Source organism: Fusarium odoratissimum (assembly GCF_000260195.1).
Source record: "Fusarium odoratissimum NRRL 54006 unplaced genomic scaffold supercont1.40, whole genome shotgun sequence".
Classification (NCBI taxonomy): domain Eukaryota; kingdom Fungi; phylum Ascomycota; class Sordariomycetes; order Hypocreales; family Nectriaceae; genus Fusarium; species Fusarium odoratissimum.
In genome coordinates this window covers 265,438-289,726 of record NW_022158722.1, presented here as the reverse complement: position 1 = coordinate 289,726, position 24,289 = coordinate 265,438, and the positions used below count along the sequence as shown (strand labels likewise).

General features: G+C 48.7%; 11 protein-coding genes across 14 annotated transcripts; 3 read left to right on the top strand and 8 right to left on the bottom strand.

Moving 5' to 3' along the window:
- Window positions 1–64: 64 nt before the first annotated feature.
- FOIG_14402 (uncharacterized protein) lies at window positions 65–1,336 on the bottom strand. The gene is made up of 2 exons (XM_031215634.1): window positions 548–1,336; window positions 65–497 (listed from the first exon to the last, which is right to left on the bottom strand). Exons 1-2 carry the CDS (start codon window positions 1,242–1,244, stop codon window positions 103–105), a joined length of 1,092 nt encoding a protein of 363 aa, XP_031054759.1. The 5' UTR covers window positions 1,245–1,336; the 3' UTR covers window positions 65–102.
- Window positions 1,337–3,176: 1,840 nt separating this feature from the next.
- Window positions 3,177–4,563, bottom strand: FOIG_14401 (uncharacterized protein). The gene is made up of 2 exons (XM_031215633.1): window positions 4,352–4,563; window positions 3,177–4,241 (listed from the first exon to the last, which is right to left on the bottom strand). The coding sequence occupies exons 1-2, from the start codon at window positions 4,546–4,548 to the stop codon at window positions 3,272–3,274; spliced, it is 1,167 nt and encodes a 388-aa protein (XP_031054758.1). The 5' UTR covers window positions 4,549–4,563; the 3' UTR covers window positions 3,177–3,271.
- An 889-nt stretch (window positions 4,564–5,452) lies between these two features.
- On the top strand, window positions 5,453–7,624 carry FOIG_14400 (uncharacterized protein). Its single transcript, XM_031215632.1, has 4 exons — window positions 5,453–5,713; window positions 5,789–6,016; window positions 6,080–6,204; window positions 6,269–7,624. The coding sequence occupies exons 1-4, from the start codon at window positions 5,555–5,557 to the stop codon at window positions 7,530–7,532; spliced, it is 1,776 nt and encodes a 591-aa protein (XP_031054757.1). The 5' UTR covers window positions 5,453–5,554; the 3' UTR covers window positions 7,533–7,624.
- A 239-nt stretch (window positions 7,625–7,863) lies between these two features.
- On the bottom strand, window positions 7,864–9,534 carry FOIG_14399 (uncharacterized protein). The gene is made up of 3 exons (XM_031215631.1): window positions 9,327–9,534; window positions 8,296–9,281; window positions 7,864–8,247 (listed from the first exon to the last, which is right to left on the bottom strand). The coding sequence occupies exons 1-3, from the start codon at window positions 9,444–9,446 to the stop codon at window positions 8,031–8,033; spliced, it is 1,323 nt and encodes a 440-aa protein (XP_031054756.1). The 5' UTR covers window positions 9,447–9,534; the 3' UTR covers window positions 7,864–8,030.
- Window positions 9,535–9,824: 290 nt separating this feature from the next.
- Window positions 9,825–12,193, bottom strand: FOIG_14398 (uncharacterized protein; the record flags this gene model as incomplete). Its single annotated transcript, XM_031215630.1, has 7 exons — window positions 9,825–10,289; window positions 10,340–11,238; window positions 11,293–11,609; window positions 11,657–11,800; window positions 11,849–11,923; window positions 11,970–12,101; window positions 12,156–12,193. The coding sequence occupies 7 exons, from the start codon at window positions 12,191–12,193 to the stop codon at window positions 9,939–9,941; spliced, it is 1,956 nt and encodes a 651-aa protein (XP_031054755.1). The 3' UTR covers window positions 9,825–9,938.
- A 446-nt stretch (window positions 12,194–12,639) lies between these two features.
- Window positions 12,640–13,698, top strand: FOIG_14397 (uncharacterized protein). Its single transcript, XM_031215629.1, has 2 exons — window positions 12,640–13,254; window positions 13,303–13,698. Exons 1-2 carry the CDS (start codon window positions 12,747–12,749, stop codon window positions 13,596–13,598), a joined length of 804 nt encoding a protein of 267 aa, XP_031054754.1. The 5' UTR covers window positions 12,640–12,746; the 3' UTR covers window positions 13,599–13,698.
- Window positions 13,699–13,760: 62 nt separating this feature from the next.
- Window positions 13,761–15,726, top strand: FOIG_14396 (amidase). Of its 2 annotated transcripts, XM_031215628.1 has the most exons (5): window positions 13,780–14,141; window positions 14,198–14,299; window positions 14,347–15,140; window positions 15,186–15,404; window positions 15,514–15,726. In XM_031215628.1, exons 1-4 carry the CDS (start codon window positions 13,892–13,894, stop codon window positions 15,360–15,362), a joined length of 1,323 nt encoding a protein of 440 aa, XP_031054753.1. In that variant the 5' UTR covers window positions 13,780–13,891; the 3' UTR covers window positions 15,363–15,404; window positions 15,514–15,726. The 2 variants fall into 2 exon arrangements, with proteins under 2 accessions (XP_031054752.1, XP_031054753.1); XM_031215627.1 differs by having other exon boundaries at window positions 13,761–14,141; window positions 15,186–15,726.
- On the bottom strand, window positions 15,217–17,147 carry FOIG_14395 (uncharacterized protein). The gene is made up of 5 exons (XM_031215626.1): window positions 16,946–17,147; window positions 16,459–16,888; window positions 16,290–16,407; window positions 16,188–16,237; window positions 15,217–16,140 (listed from the first exon to the last, which is right to left on the bottom strand). Exons 1-5 carry the CDS (start codon window positions 17,076–17,078, stop codon window positions 15,534–15,536), a joined length of 1,338 nt encoding a protein of 445 aa, XP_031054751.1. The 5' UTR covers window positions 17,079–17,147; the 3' UTR covers window positions 15,217–15,533.
- A 241-nt stretch (window positions 17,148–17,388) lies between these two features.
- On the bottom strand, window positions 17,389–19,426 carry FOIG_14394 (AAT family amino acid transporter). The gene is made up of 2 exons (XM_031215625.1): window positions 19,131–19,426; window positions 17,389–19,080 (listed from the first exon to the last, which is right to left on the bottom strand). The coding sequence occupies exon 2, from the start codon at window positions 18,991–18,993 to the stop codon at window positions 17,440–17,442; it is 1,554 nt and encodes a 517-aa protein (XP_031054750.1). The 5' UTR covers window positions 18,994–19,080; window positions 19,131–19,426; the 3' UTR covers window positions 17,389–17,439.
- A 126-nt stretch (window positions 19,427–19,552) lies between these two features.
- On the bottom strand, window positions 19,553–21,621 carry FOIG_14393 (uncharacterized protein). The gene is made up of 3 exons (XM_031215624.1): window positions 21,242–21,621; window positions 21,086–21,188; window positions 19,553–21,040 (listed from the first exon to the last, which is right to left on the bottom strand). Exons 1-3 carry the CDS (start codon window positions 21,467–21,469, stop codon window positions 19,785–19,787), a joined length of 1,587 nt encoding a protein of 528 aa, XP_031054749.1. The 5' UTR covers window positions 21,470–21,621; the 3' UTR covers window positions 19,553–19,784.
- A 386-nt stretch (window positions 21,622–22,007) lies between these two features.
- FOIG_14392 (uncharacterized protein) lies at window positions 22,008–24,173 on the bottom strand. 3 transcript variants are annotated; one of them, XM_031215622.1, is made up of 3 exons: window positions 23,972–24,173; window positions 22,481–23,922; window positions 22,008–22,425 (listed from the first exon to the last, which is right to left on the bottom strand). In XM_031215622.1, exons 1-3 carry the CDS (start codon window positions 24,029–24,031, stop codon window positions 22,401–22,403), a joined length of 1,527 nt encoding a protein of 508 aa, XP_031054747.1. In that variant the 5' UTR covers window positions 24,032–24,173; the 3' UTR covers window positions 22,008–22,400. The 3 variants fall into 3 exon arrangements, with proteins under 3 accessions (XP_031054747.1, XP_031054746.1, XP_031054748.1); XM_031215621.1 differs by having other exon boundaries at window positions 22,008–23,922; XM_031215623.1 differs by lacking the exon at window positions 23,972–24,173 and having other exon boundaries at window positions 22,481–23,969.
- Window positions 24,174–24,289: the final 116 nt, after the last annotated feature.

The window sequence follows — 24,289 nt, the reverse complement described above, 5'->3', positions numbered from 1 at the left end:
GGTTCTTGGTGTTTTGGTCGGGGTGGCCGGTCTGTGGGGGTGGCCAGTCTTTGGGTGACGGACGTTATATCGAGTTTATGTGAGATAGATACACTTGAGCTACTATGAGCTCATAGATTGAAATAATGCGCAGGGACTCCCCTCAAAATCCTTCAACTCAAGCCCTTTCGCATGTGCAAGCGTCAAACTAACGCGCGAAAACAAAAACTTGTTTAATGTACAAGGGTGATCCGTGGACCTTCCAGGCACGCGCCAAGGTCGCGCCGCAAAACCGAGAATCATACTTCGTGCATCCTCCACTCTCCATCCATCAAAAGGCATCGATGGCCTAACAGGTGTAAGGCCTCTTGTTCGCATCTGCTTCATCAATGAACCGAGAAGCATACTGGCACACGTTTCTGAGCAGCCAGCTTTACCTTCGAGGAGATCTTGTTGGAGATTGTAGAGATGGCCGAAGAGGGTATTGAGAACGAATTGACGGTTGTCGTCAATTTTATCTATGAATTATCAGTACCTTCGATGAGGAAGTGGTTTGGCGCGTCATTACCTAATATTGGCTGGGGTATTGGTAGATCAACCACGTATTTGCCATTGTCGTACAAGAGCAGCATCTTCGTTGCGGTTGTAAATAATGATTCTTGCCTGAAGACCCAAGAAATAAACAACCATCGCATCGGATCTTGCTTGACGAAATCTTCTGGCGGTCCGAGATAGCTCACCCAAGCAGCGAAAACCAGCTCCATGATCTCGTGACAGCCGTAGTAGTCGACAATAATTGCTATATGCGAGAGCGTCTCCACTGATATCCGTTTCGGGACCTCGCGATGGTGACCGTGGATGATGTCGAGCAAGATCACGAGTGCCTCGGCATCCCATTCGCTAGCTTGGAGCTCATAGAGCCCTTGATCATTTGGCCGAGACTCTTTGAATTGGCTTTCCAGCATCGCCCGGAAAACTGGTGAGACAAGACTCAAATGTCTCGACGACACCCGGAATTCGACCTGCGTTGACCCGCCCTCTTCTAACGAACCTCTCGGATAACTCTGGTCATTATCCAAAGTCATCGGTGAATCGCGTCGGGCCTTTGTTGTTTCCATCAACCCCGCCTCATCGGACCCAAGCCGTTCATACTCCGGCTCCGAGTCCACTTGGACCTCATTTTCCTCTTGTAGATGCGCGTTGGGGTTTTGCAGAATGAGTAGAGTATCAGCACGAGGGTCAAACGTAAACGGCGACGGCTTCATTTTGGATAATGGGGTTGATTTGTTATGATTTGAAACTGGGAGGTTTTCATTGATTGAGGGGAAGCTGAGGCTTGGTATGCAACATGGCTGCGTCATCTGATCAAGTTGGAGTAAGTGATGAGCGTCCAACATCAGCCGCTAGACCAATCGAGGCGGGATTTGGAGTCGCACAACACCGACCGCCGGCTATAATACCGAAATGCCGCTGATACATGAGCATTTATTATAAAACTCTCAACGTTCTTATTTACACAATATTTCTGGTGGATCTATCGTGCGTCACTTGACCCTGTTAGACTGGACTGGATAATCTTTTGGTGCGGACAAGCCGTCTTGCAAAACCATCACGAAGAGTCTGGTGGCATCTGAGACCATGTAATTTTGGCTAATATTGAGTACATCAAGTGACTACAAAGGCCCTTCAAATTCAAAATAACTCTGCGTTATTGAAGAGCGCTTGTTACGAGTTGATTCAGCATGAGGCTGTTATCCTCGGCAACCCAGCATACTTCATCGGCGTTATCCACCGCGACCATAATCCAAGAATGCTGTCCTCAAGCATCTTCTCATACGGTACGCTGGATGCGAGCTCCTGGATAACTTATTACTTTTGTGTCTTTTGTGCTTTGGAATGTTCTTCTCATCACACACGAGTAGACAATGACCAGCAGTGACCAAATGCCAAAGACTGGGCGTATCCTGCCATAGCGCCTAGGAAGGCCGGCATGCCGTAAACCAAATGATTCGGTGATGCATGCAACTATCACGTTGTTCCCAGATGGTCAAGTTCGTGTAAGCCTTAGCTGGCCACCTCAGAATCATCCAGGCCCCGGGCCATCCGAACAACATGGTCCCTTCCCCCAAAGAAGGCGGGGGTGTTGGTTGAAGCTCTCCTCACAGGCCGTGCCTTGTTATCACTGAGTATGCTTGTGATACTACCTGTTGCCGGCGTCGACTTTTGGGTCTGATCGTTAGGCGACGAGCCCGGTCCGCAGACTTTGCAAGCAAGCTTCCTATTGCATTCGCCAAGGGATACAAACAGTCAGGGTAACTTGAGTCAAACACTTCGGCCGTTGGACACCTCAGATTATCAATAAGTTATTATTCGCCGCAAGTTGTAAAAATTGGTATTGACCTACCAGGCGACATGATCGAGATTTCACGTGGCGAAGTCCTCAAACGTCTCGACGAGCACATGACCACCAAATAGTATTCGTTTGACAACCAAATGGTAGACAATACCGTAGACGTTTGTCAACTGCTCACCAGCAGGACACAGATGCATGGCGAGGCCAGATCGAGGATTGGTCGTCAAACATAACCCGGATCGAAAGAAACCCAATGGCGGTTGGAATTTCTAGGGGTTAGGCAACATCTCCAAGTATGGTGTTGGGAAGCACGATACGTTAGGTCTAATGATCTAGTCCGTTGCTTCGTGAAAAGCAACCCGGATACATCACTTTGCAGTGCAAGGTTGGAGGGATTCAGGCGAGTCGCATCGATGGGTTGGGAATCTGGAGTTGGAAGCCAAGACCAACTCCGAAATGAACTGATCTGAGGTTGTGCTGCACTTACTCTCAGCGACTGATGCCTGAGTGTCTCGGGATCTACCCGGAATGCTACTCGGGCCCTTTCCGATATATTTTGCAAGGTTAGGGTATGTAAGGTCGCATTCAAAGCATGCATATCCCTGTACCAATTCTCTCTACCGGTTCGTTCACCAAGTTGGGCCAGACACAATCCAGGCATACGCTCCAAAGAGTTTAGATTCTCTTGGCACTGGTTATTCCAAAATAGATGGATACTCATAGATTTATGCTATTTTATCTTTTGTACAGTGCGTCCTAGTGAATAGCTCTTGTGAGTAATTTCTCAAGTAGGCAAAGCCCCAGAGTCAAGCCGAACTAATCATATCTATGATGCTGAAGGAACTTTGAGCTAAGATGTATTTACTATCTATTGTATAATGCAATAACCGGAGATTAGCTGATTTGACACCTGAAGTGATTCTGTCTGTGCTGCCTTCTTCAAGCAATGAAGACTGTGTTAAGAAGCCAGTCACCTAGCAGCTTGCAATATGCTTCTGTCTTGAGCTCTGCATCCTTTATCGTCTCTTCCCCTCCAAGTCTCTCACGCATGGGCAGACTATCAAAACCATGCAGGACATCCGGCACCAGGAGCCATCTGACGCTGCCGTCAGGAAAGGTTTCCTGCCAAGCGAATCGCTTATCTTCCAACTCCAACTCCCCAGGTTTTCCAGGCTCTGAACGCCCGCAGCGAGCTATCTCGGAATCAGCGACCGGTATTCCGGAGCCTCCTCTTGCGTGGGCCAGACGGGCTGCACAATCCTGACTTTCCTTTGCCAACATGTCTAGTTCCGACGCGATGATGAAAACATGGGGAGGGAGATCATCTGGATCAGCGCACGGGCCAGGGCTCACTAGGGGATCTTGCAGGTCTTGTCCATCGGGCAGATAACTCCAATCGAAGAGCGGGGCCATGTTGAGGAGCAGATCGCGTGCGGACGTGCGCGGGGAGCCGAGACCAGCATCCGTTTTATACTGACGCCTACTAGCCTTTGCCTCTGGAGAGCGACTGAGATCAAGTGCACCGTAGACAGAGATAGCTGCACGGGGATGGCAAGTACAGTGGTCAGACTGGAGCAGGCGCTGAGACAAGCCCAGGCTCAGATTACCGCCTGCGCTGAACCCACAGATAGCGATACGTCCGCCGTTTGCCTTATCAATAGGGAGAGACTCATCATCCAAAGCGGCCAGATATAGCGATACAAGATCATCTAAGCCGGTGGGGAAGGGAGCTGCTGGGGCTTTGCTGTAGTTCAATGCAACAACCAGCACGGAGTGAGTGTCGGAAAAGGAACGGTTCCAGGCGTCATCATCCTGCGAGGAGCCTATGCAAAAGCCACCACCATGAATAGTAAACAGTGTCGGAAGTGCCTTGGATGAGCCGGCTTCATAGGAAGAAGGAAGAAAAATCCTACAACGTTGATCAGCTCTGGAACGTGAAGAGAGAGACTCGGAAATGCAGACACTCCTCGGAAATGAAAATGAAAGCCAAGGAGTTGAGGTATTGTGCTGGCAACTTACCGCACATGCAAATGATCTCTCACATTGTACGTCTTGACAATATTGGGTGCGTTGGCTGAAGTTCTGCTGAATGAGCCCAACCAGTCGATGGTTGTCAGAGTCGCTTGTATTGCCCGGATTTGGACATTGTATGCGATGCGGCGCGTCCAGGGCGGGCTCTCCTTTACCAACTGGGTCTTAGCGTGAAAATCGGCCATTTTATTTGTGGTGGCGGTATCTAAAAAATCCTACGTGATGTAGGGCGGGACAGACGGGGCTCTTTAACCTGTCACGTAGTCTTGGATAGGTTGGTCATTGTAACGCTTCGATTGGTTGTGTGCGAAGCCCACATGGATGGTCCTGACGAAGAATTGCAATCTAGATATGGCTTCGAGTACCGGCTGATGCCCAGTATTTGCCGTGATGGACAACCGGAATGGGGACAAGATATTTAAGCTTTGTCTGGCCCGAAGCTGTGATCGTTTCGGACATGCGTCTCGGCGTGCGCCTGACCGAATATCTTGACTATTCGGGGTGCAAATACCGACCTTTTGTCTGATACTATCCCATCTATGGTCAAGGAACCCTTTGACTTTGCTTCCCCAAGATCTTGAGACAAGGGGCTGAGCTCCTCCGCAGATTCCGTCTGGGGCCCATTCGATTCTCGGTTGCACTAGCTTGCGTCTAGAGCCTCGTTTCTCCCGTCTTATCGAAGTCCCCCACGTGGAGCTATCCCCTCATTGTGATAGACAGCCGCCGCCAATCTCAGCATGGTTCTTGATTCCATACGCGGCAATCACGGCAGACGGCTCGACTCAACCTCATTGAGACATCCCGAACTGCTCAATCTTGCACAATATGCTATTGACCGAGGTTTACCTTGTACAATCTTGCGGGGTAAAAGAAGCGAGCGATTACCCCATGCTGACCATAGCAGACCTTCTCCTTGTTCGCAGGGAGTTACAGTAGTGTCAAGCCTCCCCGCATTTCAATTTCCTGGGGCAATTGCCTTGTCACACACAGACTAGTGAAAGTTTAATTACCATCAGCGTAACCTTCCAGTTGGTCAATCTATATAAGCCTGGGCCCCGTCTCCAGGTCAACTAATTTTCCAAACTTGTACAACTCCACGTCTCAAGGTGGCATATTTCAGCTTCAATCACCTTTTCTTTCTGCCATATTTTATTATTCGATAGTCTTCAACAGCAATTGGAGTTTGTCAACATGGCGTCCAACCAAGAGGTGTCTGTAGCGCCTGCAGGCGACGCCAAGAAGTCAGCCCTACCCACGGATGACCAACGTCCACCTTCAATTCAATATGTCGAAAACTCCGACCTCGAGCCGACCCCAAAGGTCGCTATATCCACATTTCTAGCTGTTTTCGTAAGTTCCTACGTCCAAAAAATGCTCTGAAATGGTGGTCTGAGCTGTACTAACAAGATCGCCTCTCCTTTGTAGTTCATGGGCCTGACCTACGTACCCGCCATCGCGACCGGATTCATCATGCCTACTCAGATTCTTCAGCAGATTGGTATGGCATTGGGCGACACTGAGCACATTGCCTGGATACCTGGCAGTTGGTCTATTGGTTCAGCTGTCGCGTTCGCTGTTGCTGGCGGTCTAAGTGATGTATTTGGTCGCCGATATGTACTATTGAGCGGTCAGACAATCGTCCTGGTTGGTGGTGTAAGTTGTCAGATATTTTCCCAAGATGAGGGATGTCTGTTGTCTAACGAGGACTTTTGCTAGATTATTTGTGCTGTAGCCCAGACTACATTGCATGTTGTTGCTGGAACTACCTTAATCGGCTTTGGCGCCGGTACTATCATGGTGTCGTATCCTGGGATCAGCGAGCTTCTCCCCAACAAGTATAGGTATGTGCTTCATAAGGACTTTTCATGCCTCTACTCGGCACCAGTCTCTAATTCCAATTTCTAGAGGTATTGGTCTGGCGTGGACCGAGTTTTGCATCACTATCCCTTGGGGCTCGTTGGCCGGCCTCATCGCTACTCACCTATATCTCAAGGCGAGCTGGAGATGGTGTTACTATATCACCATAATATACGCTGGTATCTGTCTTATTGGAACCTTTGTCTGCTACTTCCCTCCATCTCGACCGCAGCACGACTTTGAGAGGACACGTTGGCAGCAGGTGAAGGACCTCGACTACATCGGACTCCTCCTCTTTGCCACCGGCCTTACCGTATTCCTGATCGGCGTCACCTTCCTCGGCGCCACTCATAGATCCATGACGCTCGTCGCAACAACTATCTCAATCGGTGCCTGTGTCTTCATCGCAGCGTTTGTCTACGACTTCACGATTCCGAAGAAGCCACTTTTCCCCATCAAGATCTTTCGCATGTACCGAGAATTCACCGTGTATCTTGTGGTCCTCTTCGTGTCTGGCATGATCTGGCAGGGAATCGTCACACTCGGCAACCAGGGTACTTTGTTCATGTTCACTAACGATATTCTGGAAATCGGTGTCATCTCAGTCCCTGCCAGTATGTCCGGCATTATTGGAGGTTGGATTATGCCCAGTCTTGTTCACAAGCTCAAACACATCCGGTACCAGTTTGTTTTCGCCCTTCTCATGCAGACTGTCTTCACAGCATCGTACGCCGCCGTGGTCCCTAACAACAAGACCGGTTGGACCATCCTACCTATGTTCGGCCAGTCCTGCTTCACCTGGGTTACAGTGTTGTCCTACGTCTCTTCTGGTCTGTTGGTTCCTCAGGAGGAGCTGGGAGTCTCGGCCGGATTGATGGGAACATTCCGCAGCGCTGGCGGATCGCTCGGCAACGCCATGTTCAGCACGATTCTGACCTCTATTGTCAACCGCGACCTCGGTAACAACATTGCTGGGGCTGCTATCGGTGCGGGATACTCTCCCAAAGACTTGCCTGCCTTGATCCCAGCTGTCATCCAGAATGCGGTTGGTGTACCTTTTGCTATGGCCAAGGTCCCCAACGTAACAGAACCAGTACTCCAAGCCACAGCTGCCGCGTTCAAGAACACATACGCTAAGGCGTTCAGGACTGTGTTTTATTCGACAATTCCATTGGGTGTATTAGCCATCATCGCGGCCTGTTTTATCCGTGATCCAAGTCACTTGCTTAATAACCATGTGGCTGTCCAGCAAGAGAAGGAAGTCCTCGGAAAGAAGAAGGATATCGAAATGGAGCCCAAGATCATTGATTAAATGCATTAGCATATGGGTAGTTCAGATTGTTACATCATCAAGCAATACACATCTATTTATTTGACGTAAAGAATATTATTGCTATGAAGGGATCGCATCTCTAAACTTTAAACCTATACTAGTCATGCAGACCTTCTAAGTCTCCTGACAGAGCTGCATTCGACTCGATCAAACGATGTCGGGGGTTACACTGATGGCCCAACCGCATTTGACCAGGCATGAATCAATAAAGTTTAACTTAAGCTAGACTAACGTAGGTTAGACCTTGGCCCATGCCCGTAGCTATTGTGGCTTATTATGGAGGGACTAGAGAGCATTGACCGTTTCGTTATGGTATACCAAAAGGTTCGGTCGATTGCCAATTCAATTGACATATGTTCAAGGACGACGTGAGTGCCGATATGGCCAGTCGCCTTCAGATGTATCTTACGAAATTCTATTGCTGATACGAAAGATGACGATACAGTCCAGGATATGTACTTTACGGAGGACTGATAACTACAGCTTAGACCTCTCTCCTCCGTCCAGTTTCGCCTTCTCGGCTGCACTCAGCTCTCGTCTTTCTGGACCACCTCGACTGCCATCACCAAGGAAGGTATCCTCACGATGCTCATATTCAGTATGGAACTTCCACTTCTCTCCTAAGTGACTGGGCAGCTTCTTTTTCCAAGCTGATGTCATGCATTCACCCAAGACTGGGAGGAACTTGAACGCGCTAAGAGATGTTAGTTAGGTGTCGCTAATGAGGGCTGCTGTCACTTACTGTCCACTTCCGCCTCCGCCAACAAATAGGTTCTTATAATCAGGATGATAGTCCATGATGAAGTCACCAGTAGGTGTATCTGTATACCAACAGAGAGCTACCCTTTCCAATGCACGGTCAGCCAGCTCAGGCAACATCTCGCGCAAGCCGGCTCGAAGACGTTCCTCAGCATCAGCTGGAACAAAGTTCTTTCGCTCCCGAGAAACAGGAGGAGGAACGGAGATGTTGGACTTCACAGAGTTGTTATCGCCCTTGGAGGGTGCTCGAGTATAGCCCCAGCCGTGAACAGCAAACTTGAGCATCTTGGTATCTTCGTGAGGAGGAAAGTTAAACCATCCGGTGGCGTAGTTCATGTAAATGGGAACATCCTTGTACTTGATCATTTCATCGTCTGTGAGACGAAGGAAGCCGAGTGCTTGTGCTGTCGATAGTGTTGAGTTGTAAGTAGGGACGATACCCGAAGACCAGGCGCCTGCTGCAAGAATGAAGTGATCGCCTCGAACAGGTGTTCCCTCAAGAGTCTTGACTGCTTTGATCACACCTTGAGCGTCGCTGTCAAAGCCGACAACGGTTCCAGCTCGGCCAGCGATGAAGGAGATGCCTAACTCAAGACATTCATCACGGAGTTGCTTGATGGCTTTGTTCGCATCGGCCCAGCCGCCAGATTTGTTCAAGTAGCCCTCAAAGTTAGGTTGGGCAAGTTCGCCGGTCAAGATTGGGAATCTCCGCTTGGCATCAGCAGCATCTGCCAATCTTGTATAGGGCAGCTGTCGCTTATCAAGCTGAGCTATGGTCTTATCTGTCCAAGACTTCTCAGGCGTACTTCTCGAACCAGCAATGATATAGTCTGTCTGGTAGAAAATACCATTATACTTAGGGTCTTGAGACCATTTGCGATAAGCTTCATACGCAAGGGAGCAGTAATCGGTGTCGGCATAGTCAAATCGGATGACTCGGGAGATATCCGAGCTGGAACCATCCGGCACCTGAAGAGGTTAGCGGATCGACGTCACTGAAGCTGGGGTTCTTACAGGCGGCATGTGCCTGTCGATGACGGTGATGTTCTGGTGACCTTCTAGCGCGAGCTGCTTGGCTGTAGTGAGCCCAAAAAGGCCTGCGCCTATGATTACAATCTTGCTGGTCTGATCCATGATGAGGAGATGGAGGGAGGCGATGCTGTTTGGTAGGTCAGATTGAGAGTCTGGTCGAAAACTGACGTCTGATATACTGTACCCAAGTGTCCGGTGGGGACGGATGTGAAGTCGTCTGCGACCCTATCTACAGTGTCGATGTGCCGTGCACGTGAGCGGATCTTCATCACCAAATCCAACTTGCGGCCCGTCAATCGATACCTTATCTATATTATATAGGAGATTGAGATTTATATATACAACCATAGTAAATGTGCATTAAGAACTCTGGATTAACCCCAACGATGTTTTCTTTTACCCCGAATTCTCCTTTCTTCTCATTAACAACTATCTACTGCCCCGATATCTGCCTCCCCTACTCCTTCAGGATGTTCGACCTGGAGAAGAAGATAATTTCTGCGACCCAGTTGAGCATTGCATCTCGAGAAAACGTGCCAGATACAGACATGATTATAATTAATTTGGTCAAGTGGAAGTGATAGGTGACTAGAATTACTGTATGTCATAGATGTCTGGCATGAATTGTGAAAAAATATCGTTCAAATTCACCTCCTCAAGTTCCCCAACATCAAACATGAAGGGATCAAATGACTCCTCTCTTTGGCTTGATGCTGACTGGCTTACCTGCGTCTCAGTCAAAGGGTGGATGTAATGCGTTGAGATGCGAATCATAGCATCTTGCGGACGACTTGAGCTTTCTCCATATAGCGGCGTCATCTGGCTGATCTTGGGATCTACCAGAGCCCAAAACAGAGCTGGATGGAAGACAATAGAGATGCCCTTACCAGCTGGTGGCTGTGAGTTATTGTCCGCGGTAGAGTCCAAGCTTTGTAGTAATTCGAGCTGAAAATCTGTTAGTGTCCCGATTTGTTGAGTAGCTGGGAGGTTCGCACCTTTTGCGCAATGTGCGGCCATGTTGATGAAAGCCTCTCCAAGAACCCTTTGCACCATTCTAGATCGCTTTTTGCCTTATCTGCGACCTTCGGGTCAATCGCACGTTGGAATAGCCAAGGTATCGTTGCGACTACTGCTACAAGTTGCCCAACTAAAGGGTCACAAATCTCGAAGCGCAGCTCCTCGCACAAGCGTAAGAGTTTGAACACCCATGCTGAATTAAATAGAGCCTGATCAACCGTTTGCTGCAAAAAGGAACGGGCTTGTAGTCCACTCGATCTATCTCGCATAGCTACCAGGTGAACGAAAGGATGATGTAGAATAGCTGTGATGGCATGAGTAACGACTTGCATGAGAAGCCACGGTATCCAATACTCGCGCTGATCCTGAAGCTCGACGGCCATTCTTTTAGTAAAATGGACATTCCTTAGCAGATGGCTATGGGGAAGCTTGGTTTCATGTTTGTAAAGCTCTGCACAGAGGATGTAATGCATTGAGCCGGGGGACCATGCTGTCTCTGCTTTCCCGATTCTAACCTGATGCATGTATGATGAGAGGTGACCCCACATCTCGATAACGTTGATATAATATGCGGTTACTCCCAGATCTTCGGATGCATCGTCTGAGAAGAGATCTGGAGGGCACTCGCCATCATTCGTGGGCGGAAGTGAGGGTGGCCTACGAGCGCTGGGTGGGTATCTGTGTTCGTCATCGTCGTATATACTGCTACGCTCTTGAGGCATGAATGTTTGCTCGAGGAGAGCAACGGTCCAATGGCATCTCAGACTGGCTTCAAGTTCAGGTGATGGTTCGTAGAAAGCACTTTGGGATAACTTTCGGAGAGCCTCGAGCCGCGACATGGTTCCGATGCTCATCCACGCTCGGCCTGGCTTACAAGCTGGTTTACCTGGGTCAGTTGACCGTCGACGAGAAGCATCTAAAATTGACCTACCTGCTACATCGACTAGGACAAGCAAGCATAAGGCTTGCACAATTTCAAGCTTCGGAATGCCCTGAGAGGCAAGTATGGCGACTTCCTGCTGCGCAGAGCTGCCATACAACTCAAACGCCTTGACTTGTTTGCCATTGAAGAAGTCATGCGCGCTATACCGCACAGTGAGCGCCAAGAAGCTGTAGAGAAGGTATTGAGGTGCCGAAGTAAGAGTGTCTTTGAGTTCAGATATGTTGAAAAGTTGTAGAGGCTGGAGGTGGAGCTTGGTACGATAGATCTCTATAAGATGGTCGAAAACCTCCGACGGTACATCTGGACTGGAAAGTTCAGTAACAATCATATTTGAGCGACGAAGGCGACATACTTGTCCAAATTGAAGGATGTCTCTATCGATGGTGACGATGTAATGCCAGGACTTGCCCTGTATTCTGCTTGCAAACCTGTAGATGGGATACTAGCAGAAGTACTTGGAGAAGGACCAGGGTTAGGAGCTGAGGCTGGCGATGGTCTATATAATTAGTCACCGCTCATTACATAAGACTGATAGTGGACTTACTGAAGCAACTCATAAATGCCTTTCACCTGTGACTCCAGCATCTGGAAGCGTTCCTGTAAGTCATCCCTTTGGACACTTTTTGTGTTAGCTTCCTCTCAATGAATGGTTTGATCGGCTCTACCTCTTGGTGACTCTATTACTTTTTCTTGCAGCAGTTCTTACTGGCTCAGGAGATCGGTAAGTGCATAGTTGGTTTAGTCGTCTACAGAATGAGCATGTCGGCCTTTCACCAGTGCATTTGCTCTTCTTTTTCCTACACAAAGAGTCAACCCAATTGAGTCCGACATTTATGATCATGGTATCTCACCGGCATGGTTCACAAGCCTGTTTGCTCCGGGGCTCCATTTTGATCAAACAGACCGTTCAAAGGCCGGGACGGTTGATAAAACTCATCCGAGTTGTTGCGATCCGCAGACCTGGATATGGGGATGGGAACGGAACCCGGAAGTTGAAATGATCATTCAGATTCAGAGGCACGTGAGCGGAAGCTAGCAGATATCTTACCCCACCGGTCCTTATCAGGCCCAAGTATAACGAAGTCAGAAGGGCAGGTCGAGAATGGATGCTACGTTCTGTTATATTCAGACGATGTCTCATCATACTTTTGCTAGAAAAATGTGTTAAACACAGTTGTCACGCTGTTGAGCGGCCCAAACTATTGTAAAAGATGACAATACGTACTGCAGAGCCTAGACTCCTTACAGTAGCTCCGCCCATACACCAATGGAGTCACTGTAAAAAGGTCACGAACCATTGTAACGTTGTTTCTGCGCATTACATCACTTGGAAGTGGCTTGCATCTGTAAGACATCAGTGAGGGGTCAAACGAATGACTCTTCTCACGGTATCGTCTTTCTAATACATCATTTCTGACTTTTATCCACATCTACTCGCAGTCATGGCAACTCACGCTACTTATCCCAGCCTACGAGGCAAGACCGTGCTTATTACAGGCGGCGCAGAAGGCATTGGCGCTGCCACAGTGGAGTTGTTCACGCTACAGGGCAGCCAGGTCATCTTCATCGACATCGCTGAGCCTTCGGCTAAAAAGACAATTGACCGCGCTTTATCGCGCGCGAAAGACGCCAATGTTCAAGCCAAAGCACCCATATTCTACAATTGCAACGTTTCAGATTTACCAAAGCTACAAGACACGGTCAAGAGCATCCAAGATAAACATGGGATGATACATATCTTGGTCAACAATGCTGCGGCTGCTGGAAACAGAGCCAGGCTTGAAACAGAAAATGTCAGGCCTGAAGATTGGGAAGTAAACATCAACACCAATCTTCGGCATGTTTTCTTCATGAGCCAAGCTGTTCTTCCGGCTATGAGAGAGGCAAAGAGCGGGAGCATCATCAATCTTGGGTCAATCACCTGGCGCATCCCCGCTCAAGGAACTCCAGGTACGTTAACATTCCTGTCTGACAATTCAGTCTGCTAACACGCCAAAGTCTACGGCGCATGCAAGGCGGGAATCATGGGCCTTACGCGTACTCAGAGTAAAGAATATGGCAAGTACAACATTCGCATCAATAGTGTCATGCCTGGTGCCATTGCGACTCAGCGGCAGAGGGATGAGGTTCTCACGCCCGAGTATCGTGAAGAGGTTATGCGCGGCCAGAGTTTGCAGCGAGATCTAGAGCCGGAGGAAGTAGCTAAAGTGATTGTGTTCTTAGGTAGTGATGAAGCTAGTGGAGTGACTGGTAGTTCTTATGTTGTTGATGGCGGTTGGTGTAGCGATCCATGAGCAGTGGCTGGACCTGGCCTTTATGCTGCAATCGAACGCGCCTATATATGAGAAATAAGACTTATGAAGTTTCATCTATGCGATTTCGAACTGATGCCTGTCACGGAGGAATTGTCCGGTGAGGAAAGTTCCTGATCAAATTGTCGGGCCAAGATCCGAACCCCCTCATCTCAGTGGATCTGCATCACTGTCAGCAAGCGGGGAACTTCAAGCCACGAACTGGATCAAGAGCTCAGTCAGGTTCTCACCAATACCCGTTACCAATTAATACTTCTAGAAACTCCTGTTCAAATATGGAGCCCTGGCACCACACAGCGACACAAATCCTGGAGAACATTCGCTCTGGTAATCTCACAGTTGAGCAGTATGCTTCATCACTGCTTGAGCGAATCAAGCAACGAGATGACGATGTCAAAGCTTGGGCATATCTTGACCCAAAAGCTGTTTTGGAACAGGCGAGAGCATTAGATCAAATGCCAAAGGATCAGCGAGGACCACTGCATGGCCTTCCTGTTGGGATCAAGGACATCATATTGACCAAAGGTCAACATCTAAAAGCATTCTATTAGAGACGGAACCAGTCGCTGACAACTTATCAGATATGCCGACCGAACATGGTTCAACTATCTATAAGAACGATCATCCCGTAATCGACGCCGGATCGGTCATGGTTCTCCGTCAAGCAGGATGCCTCATCTTCGGTAAGTCAAGCCAGGCTTTCTAAACACCGATTTCTCATCACTTCCAGGTAAAACTACAACAACCGAGTTTGCCGCATCCTTCACGGGTCCAGCTACTCGCAATGCACATAGTACCGCTCATACCCCAGGAGGCTCCTCAGCCGGTTCAGCCGCCGCAGTAGCAGACTTTCAGATCCCCGTTGCTCTTGGTTCACAAACTGTAGGCTCCATTGTTCGACCAGCTGCATTCAACGGCATCTACGGTTTCAAGCCAACATGGGGAGCTATCACGAGAGAGGGACAGAAGTTCTGTGCTCCAACTGTTGATACTATTGGCTTCTTTTCCCGAAGCGTTTCGGATTTTGAGATACTAAGTGACGTGTTTGCTTTACACGATGACGAGAACAGCACGTTTGATAATATCAAAGGTTTGAAATTTGCTGCATGTCGGACGTCGAAGTGGGATTTGGCTGGAGAGGGCACGATCGAGGCTATGGATAAAGCTGTAGAGCTTCTCAAAGCACATGGCGCCGAAGTTGAACAGCTTGATCTCGGTCCAGACTTTGACCAAGTCATTGACTGGCACTTGACCCTCGTGCGCCTTGAGGGTGCAACGAGCCTGTGGCCAGAGTATTATCAAGACAAAGATAAGCTTGATCCAGTGTTGGCTAAAGGTGTTCAAGAGAAGCACAAAATCTCACGAAAAGCCCAGCTCGATGCTTATGATGGGCTTGCAGCTCTACGACCCCGGTTCGATAAGATGGCAGATAAGTATGTCGCTGTGCTAGTTCCGAGTGTCTTCGACGAAGCTCCTGAAGGCCTTGGAAACACAGGAAGCCCTGTTTTTGCAGCGACATGGACGGTAAGTGGATCTATGTTGGATCTTGGATTTTGCTAACATGGACAGGCGTTACATACACCAGTGGTCAATATTCCAGGTTTTCGTGGGAAGAGTAACTTACCAGTTGGAGTTTCTCTTGTGTGTGCGAGACTTCGTGATCGTCACCTCCTCAAGGTGAGCGAGGCGGTTGGTCACATCTTCGAGGCAGAGGGTGGGTGGAATAGGCAGTCTAGGTCAGGTTAGTCACCTGGCCAGTCGTTGTCATCCCAAGAGTCTTCTTGCAAGGTTAGTATGAAATCTTCTGAAATATTCAGTTCTCCTTCATAGGGGTGTCAAGGGGGATGCATGATAGGAAGTCTTGTTGCTTGTCTAATCTATGTGCCTATTTGAACAGTAAATATGAAGTCGTCCCGTCTATCGTCGATGATCATCCTCCTCATCGTCAGACCCTATCAAGAACTCCTCTTCCCTCCTCAATTCTTCCATCGGGATATCATCATTCTTCAGTTTCGTGTAAACCCGTCTCTGCCTCCACGTCTTCAGCCTTCTAACTCCGTACACAACTGCAAGCACAAACGCCGACATCATCACGGCCATGATCCCCAGAGACCTCCATAATCTCCAGCCTCGTATACAACAAGGATACCAATACATAAAAACACCAACTGCCCACTCTTTCCAGCCCATCTTTCGCGCATGATCACGCACAAGACCCTTGCGAATTAGATGCTTGAAGCGAGGACCATTGGGTCCAGAGTTGAAGCGCTTGAGGCCAAAGTGCGGCACTGTTTCTTGCCGTGGGTCAGAGTCGGGATAGCTGATGTCACCCCAGTGGCCAGTGAAGTCGAACCACGAAGTGTAGTTCTGAGCGGGCTCAGTCGCAGACGGTTCAAAGGGCGAAATAATCGGAGTGACGGTGAAAGAATCGGGATTGAAACGATAGTAGTAGGCTGATTGAGCTGGGTTCCATAGCTTGCCCTCATCACAGTAGTCGAACATTGCCGCGTTATGAATTTGGTGGCTGTGATTTGGTCAGTGTCTGTTTGTGTAAAAGATGTTATTATTTACCCTCTTTGTGGATAGTTAGCATGCGAACCGAGGGCACTGTACACGATAGGCTGAGATATTTGTTAGTCAATGAATTCCAAGGAAGATGAACACTACTCCTACCCTTCCATCAGTGATGTTGACCGTCGAGTCATCCCATTTGAAACCAACGCCGTCAACATGCTGGCTGTAGTAAACACCAACAGGAGTCCCATTGTGAAATCTGACCATATTGTGCTCCCTGATAGCAGAGGTTAGAGGAACCGCTGACCGTGAGTGAGAGCAGACTTACCAGTCTCCAACGTGGTTACCAAAGTGCATCCCAGAGGATAAGTTCTCATCTCCAACTAGATGATTGATCGGTTCCATAACTTGGGTGATATTTGGCCCCTCGTTGAATGAGTAAAAGTAAAAGTAGAATGCGTCGATGTCAACCTCGCTCTTCTCCACCAAGATCACGGCGCAGGGTACAGAGTTGGCTATTCGACCAGAAGCATCCGGTGCTTCGCCCAAAATCCAAGTGGGATAAGTGAGAGGATCTTCCTTGGCTGTGAGCGCAACATCTTCACCACCGTAGCTATTGAGCTCTCCGAGATTCGAGAGGTCAATGGATGAAGGCCCACTAATCGGTTGCTCATTGAGTTTCGGTATTGTGTTGACGATGTGAGCTGAGAGATCGCTGGGCATGAAGCGATCTTCTGGATGAAGCCATACTAATGGAGCTGTAATATTCGCTCAGCACTGAACGCGATCATGACGATCGATGCGACATTACTCACCATGATTAGCGACGTAATCTGGACACCTATCAAGCCCCGAGCCTTCCGAAGCTGCCAAGACGTAACCAGCATCAAGACAGAGAAGGAGCAGCGTCGTTGGTATCAACGAATGTATTGACGCGTCCCGAAACATGTCGTAAGGCCTCGTGTCCTTGGGGATCTTGAAATTGTTTGGAAACAGATCTCACTAACCCAAGTTAAGTTGACGCGCGATAGCGATAGCATATCAATAGCGCTGAGGTAATCAGCAACCGGGATCTTCGGCTGAGAACAGGATCGATGTCATTGGTGCTGCCGTAATTCTCCGCTGTTGTCGGCCAATCGATTTGTCGCTGGTGATTAACGGGCTAGGCAATAACCGGATACGAGATCTTTATTTAACCTGGAACGTCACTGAGAAGGATGATCAAGTTTGAAGGAATGAAGGTCCATAGCTCGACATGTGGCAGATCAAATTATTTGCATTATTTCAGAATATCTCGTCTTATATACTTTTAGATATCGCTCCCGCTAATGATGTCCATCTCACTCAATGGAACCAGCTTAGTCCGGAAGATCAACTTATGGCCAACAAACATGACGATGAACAAGATCAAGCTAATGTACGCAGTGAAAAAGGAGCTGGTATCCCATTCGATAAACACCTGAAATCCACTCGTGATGATAATCAACACGCTGAAGAACAGACCATACCAAGACAAATATGGCTGCAAGGGCGCAACGTAGGGTAATTCGGATCGGGAAATCCCTTGAAGAGACAAGGCCTTCATGAAGCGAATGTGACAGAGCGAAATGATAGCCCATGCGATAAATCCCGCAACAGAGGTAATGCTCAAGAACCAGTTGAACACAACAGTTCCGTCGTTCGATAGATTGAGGAAAGACAAAAAGCCGACAGCGGCGCAGACACCGACGGCATTATAAGGCGTTCCGAATCGGTTCGTCTTCTTCAAAAATGCCGGTGCGTGGCCCGAGTCTGCTAAGGAGATGAGAATGCGGCTGCTGGAATACACATCCGAGTTCGCAGCAGTCAATACAGCAGTCAACAGAACCGCGTTGAGGATAGAAGGCAGTACTGGAACACCAGCCAATTGAGCGACAATAACCAGAGGAGATGCTGAAGCGTCTTGCGATTCGCTGAGAAGGTCTTTGTTCGTCGATGGGATATTGAGACCGAGGAAGAACACGGTCGCGATGAAGATTGAGAAGACGCCCCAAAAGGTCCAACGCATAGCTGAAGGGATCGTCTTGCGCGGATCCTTTGTTTCGCCTGCACCGATGGCTACCAATTCTGAACCCTGATAACTGAAACCGGCGGTGATTAATACGGACCAAAAGCCGACGAAACGGCCAACATCTCCCTCGACAAGATGCTCACTGAAAGCTCCAGGGTCCTTCCAGTATTTGAACCCGAGATATCCTTGGTCTCCAACGCCGGCGTTGACGCAAATCGAAAAGATAATGAAGCCAATGATAGTGATGACCTTGATGCTCGAGAACCACATTTCGAACTCTCCAAACCAACGAACAGGCATGAAATTGGCAGCAGTGAAGAGCACCCAAAACACAGCGATCCAGATACCGATATTCAGTCCCTTCTCCCAGTACTGGATGATCAGTCCCGCAGCTGTCAACTCAAGCGCAAACGTGATGGTCCAGCTAAACCAATAAATCCAACCCATGGCAAAGCCAAATGTTGGGTCGAGAAAGCGCGAGGCGTATGTTGTAAACGCGCCTGCGACGGGGATGTATGCTGCCATTTCGCCTAGGGCTGTCATTACTGCGAAGAGAAGACTTCCGACGAAGATGAATGCTATGAGGAGGGAGACGGGGCCGGCTGTTGCGAGGGCGTTGCCCGTGCCGATGAAGAGACCTGTACCGACCGCGGCGCCGATAGCGATGAATTGGAGATGGCGGCCATGGAGGGCGCGTTCAAGTTCAGTGTCGTTGGTGCCATGCTCGATTGACTTGGTGGAGGGCGTCGATTCGTTCACCTGGGGGTGAGCGTCTGTCTTGGCTTGGATATCCATGGTCATGTAGTTCGCCATGATATAAACGACATGAGTGCAGATCCCTAAGAATCTGAGGGCGAAATGGCTCCCTTTTCACTTCTCCAGCGGCCGATTTCGGGCCATCTGATAAAGTAAGTCATATCCGAATGCTCGGAGCCCTGTGACAAACATACGACTGACTGTGCATCTTGTCGATGAAAGGCGAACATGTGGAGTCATGGAATCGCAAAATTCGATATCCATTATATAATAGCTTACTGAGATGTCTTCGCTATACCCTTCTACCCCAGTTCCAGAACGAACCCCACGGAACATGTGGATCTTGGGCGTTGAGATTCGAGCGCGATGATGTCGCCGCATCGCATTGACATTCGCCTTGGCGCGACATCTTATCGTTCGCCGATCGATAAATAACTTCTTGACAATCAAGAAACTAAGATGCGATCATAATTTGCGTCTAGGCGTAGCCCTTCCACGGGATTGAACGAGCTAGTGAGAGGTCATGTCTAGCCAGGGCGGATGTTCAAGTTGGGCGTGGTGGGGCTTGTTGAGATGTCGCTCTAAGGCGGAGGCTACAGATATGTGCTTGATTGCCACCTACCCTTTCAGGAAATCACTTGAGATTGATTGCATGAACTAAAAGAGCCTCGTGGTCTGTCTAGCATTTGAGAATTCAAGTAGTGAGATTGTGAGTCTAAGTAGGCATGACTTGACTACCTATCAAGGTTCACCATCGTTTGACTGGAGATCAATACTGTCATTTTTAATCAAGCAGCGGAAAATAAACATTCTTTGCTCAAATCCTGAGAGACGTTATCCAATGATGACTACAGTGGATAAAGAAAGTACTTATTCTCCAGATCAGTCAAGTCCAACATGGAAACATCCACCTTGACCTTGACAGCCTCACCATCTACGACCTGTTCGACATATCCTTCACCATGGTTACCAAGCGCTTCCTGTTCAGCAATCCACTGCCGTCGCTCCTTGTTTCTCTTGGAAAGGATGAACCGGATAGTGAGTAGTAGAATCGGCGTCAAGGTAAAACTGGCCACGATCTGGACAATCCAAGCAGGATAGTAACGTGGCCCTCCAGTCTTCCATAGCTGCGGCGAGATAATATTTGAGATTCCATAGAGCACCATGAACATGGCGTTTCGGGTGAGACGCTTTGTATGACCGGCACAACTGGAGGACACCCAGCCAACAGAGATGATCCATGTTTGCGCAAAGCAATTCGGCGGAAGAAGAAGACAAGCGAGCATGGGGATAGTGTTGCCCCATGGAATGGTGACCATGCCAATACTACTTGCGATACAAGGTACGCACCAGAGTGCAGCCCACCAAGCGCTATGTCCAGGGAAGAAGCGTATCAGAAGCGAGGCTGTGATGCATGCAAGGATGGCAAAGCCTCCAGAGGCGACCCAAACAAGGGTAGAGCCTAACGGAGAAACTCCAAGGTCTAGGAAGAGCAAGCTCTGCTGGTATGGGAGGTTATTTGCCAGCATGAGGGTGAAGCCCGAGAAGGCGAACAGCCAGGAAATAGGGTCCTTCAAACACTCGTAAAACTGATGCTTCTTGAATGTCTTCTGCTCGATCGAGCTGCGGGTAGTTTCATGAATGCGACGAATGGTATGGACCTTCTGTTCAGTGGTCAAGAACCAGGCTGTCGCAGGGTTGTTAGGATACCAGAACCAGGTGATAACCGAGAGGACAAGCGATATACCGCCAGTGATGATCATGAAGAACTTCCACGGGCTAGTGCTAGCTTTGCTATACAGCAAGCCATATGAAACAAGGCCAGTGAACATAGGCGAGCCGATGCAAGAAGTGTAAAACAGAGGCTGAACCTGGTGGAGCTCCTCGGGCGTAAAGAACATAGCCATCGTAATCTCAAGAGCTGGGATGACCGCGGATTCGACGAAGCCGAGGAAGAAACGAAGAGGGATCAAGGCTCCATAGCTCTGGGCGACACAGTGGAGGAGGACAATGATGGCCCATGTAAAGATGATACCTGAGATGAAAGTGCGCAGAGGAAGCTTCTGGATGAGTAGTTGACCGGGAATTTGTCCAATGATGTAACCTTGAAGAGTCAGCTGTGAAGGCAACGGAGTGTATAGAGATTTACCAGTATAGAAAAGGGAGTTCAAGTTGTTATACTCAGAGTTGTTGAGGCCCGTATCCTTGAAAAGTCCCAGAAGTGTAGCTTGGCCCAGGGTACTCTTATCGACCTATCGTTGTGTTGTTAGTGCCATTCGTGATTTGGGACCCGGTTCGGACTGACATAAAGCATGAAGTCGATGAATGTAACAAGCAAAAGAACATGGATGTAAATCTTGCGCTTGAGTTTCTTCTTCTTCTCGGGAGTAAGTTCGCCAACTTCATGTCCGTGCTTCTCGATAAGATTAAGAGTCTCATCTGCAGCTCGGCCAGAGATAACAGCGCCCTCATTGAGTGAGCTACTGGAGCTTGCGTTAGCGACCTTCGGGTCGACTTGCTTCTCGCCACTCATCTTTCGTTGAGCTAAGTACGAATACTGATAGAAGATAAATCTAAATGTGAGAGCAAGTGGAAATGATCATCTTGGCGTCCTTCAGCGAACTTAAATATGTATGCAGGATCTGTCGATAATCGGTTGCCGGCAAGATGACCAGTGACTTACAGGGTCAATATCTTAGGTTTGCAGGGAACCTTGGCCAATGTGGGTCTGTAAACATGAGCCATTCTAGATTTTAAGACCATGTGTGATTGTTACTGGGTTTCCAGAACCTGTCGTGCATGAAAGGCGTTCGACTTTCTAACATGAACCTATCCCACTACTCGCTTTTCGCCATACAGACTAGCGATCACATAATGAAAATTGCCACAATATGTCGATTCAAGGGCGTTCTTACCCTGCTAGTTGGCTTTCTCGGATAGATCCTGGAGAGTTAATCGAACCGCACCGTTGGGTCATGCAGGACATTTGCTTCTAACACTCCAACCTCTACGAGAATATGCTCAAGGATAATCTCTAATTTTTGTCAACAACATAGGGCATCGCTCATATGCACACTATCAATAGAAAAAGAGTGTTAAATGACCTCTATCTTTGAGTTTGACATTGTATCATAGCCTCTGCGGAACCACTGACACGGGTCCGACATGCGGCTCCGTAGTGGATACAACTCGGGTCGAAGGACATTATTAGATCATTCATTGAGCCAAACCCATAGGGCTATTACTCGGTAGCTTACAACTAGACGCATTCCTCTTGCGGATGCGAATTGCGCAATTATTCCTTGCAGTAACGTCTTTGATAAGGGCGCGCAACAGAGTATTCGTGAACCCTTTAAGATTGACTCTGTAATATACACGAGTGCCCACGTGGGCTGATTCCGTAACATGGAACTTTATAATTCTTCTATTGTTTCCTTTACGAGAAATCCCTCGTCGTCCACTCATTACGAGAGATGAAGAAGATGCATCCTGTCAAATAGTCATTAGCATACCGACATACCATCCACCATCAAGGCTAACTTGCCAGTCCTCTAACGGCACTCTCTCCTCCAACATATTCGCCGCCTGCATAGCCTGGTCAAGGTTTGCTTTGACAGCCAGCTCCTTCAGCCTATCGATGATGTACAGCCTCGCAGGCGGAGGGCAAACTTCGGATCCTGCAGCGTTTGCAAGTGGCCAGACCACATATCGCGAAGCCGTTCGGAACGGTGTATTCAACAGCTCTAGTGAGTATGGAACACTAGCTAGCATGTCGTCAATTACATCGCTGGCTTGCAGTGCGGCCTTGATGGGAAGCTGGTTCCAGCTTGCTCTCAGAGGATCGTCTTCGCTGGGTTCATTGAGGATGACTCCATGGGGATTCCTATCGAAGACGCTGTATATCCACTCTTTGACTGTCAATCTCATGAGCCTTGCGGTATTGTAGATACGTGTTGACTGTTGAGACTGGTATCTGTGAATAGTGTCCTTGTAGGCGCAGATCTCTGTGCCAGGAGCATTCTGTCGGTATTCCTCGGAGGTGATATCGACGACTTCATACGGCAAGTCTTTGAAAAATACATCGATAAACTCGGCAGCTTTTTTGTCAAGCTCCATGCACTCCCTCACAAAGTCCGTCGCCAACATGCCTTTTCTTGCATCAGACATTCTGGCGAACTGACAGACGAATCCGATCATGCGAGTCCTGGCTTCATCGAGTCCCGACTGGCCGGAAGTAGCGTACTCGTAAAGTCGCAAGAAATCGTCTGCTATCGGACTTGATCGCATTATGCAATTTGTCAGAACATTGATGGCGGTATGGTGGAACAGTCTGCGCCCGATTTCAGTCTGGAACTGTTGCCTTCCTCGCATTACCAAGAGTCTTAATGAACCTTGCACGTGGAGTTCCCAGTTCCTCGTTGAGCCTCGGCCTTCGAAAACCAATCCCTCAAAGGTTGAGAGCAACAGTACACGGAGAAGGGTCTTGTCAAGGATGGCTACTCGGGGATCGCTTAGATCTTGGTTTGTCCGAGTCAAGGCTTTGGAGTAGTGGTAACGCGCTGCTCGCAGTAGGTCGCCTCGCCGATGTTCGAGAGCCAGGGATGCAAGAGCCGGGGCGTGGATGGCCTGTATTATGTCATCGTCGATGGCTAGAGTAGTTGTGTGTTCATGGAGGTATGTGAATGGACCAGATCGTGTGAAGACGAACAGGAAGTACCCAAGTGCAAGTTCTTCGGGAGGACTTGAGATTCGGAGACAGTCTACCTCCATATCATGATGCTGACTAGAATGCTCTGGAGAGCTGTAATCGCCAAAAGGACTGCTGGATTCGGAGGCTGATTTTGCGTCCACACATCTCTGGCGCTGCGCTCTCCGTATCACAGCAGAGGTTTGATCCTTGATCTTGACTGAGTGAACGTCTCGATATCCAAAACAAGAAATCTTCATCCGTATACATGTTGAACAGGAAGGCTTCTTTAGGTCACACTGTGCTATGGTTAGATCCTTAGTAAGAAAACATGCATACCGCCCATACCTTTCTCCGTTTCTCTCGACAGGGTTCGCAGGCTCGTGAAGGTTTGCCGGAGAAAACCATGATCCCGATCTCAGATAACCGGTCTCTTATTGGCTGGTGAACGCTTTTCGGGTTAGTCCAATCGGTAAATCTGGTACTTGTTGGCAAGTCCTGGGGTTAGAGGACGGATTCAGTGATGGATGGATGTGTTGAAAAAGGCGAATGTTTCGACGAAATATTGAAGTATTTGGTGATTCTTGGATCTACTTCCTTAGCGTCGAAATGCCCACCAGATTAGGATAAGTTCAATATTTGGCACAACGTTAGGCCGTTCAGTGA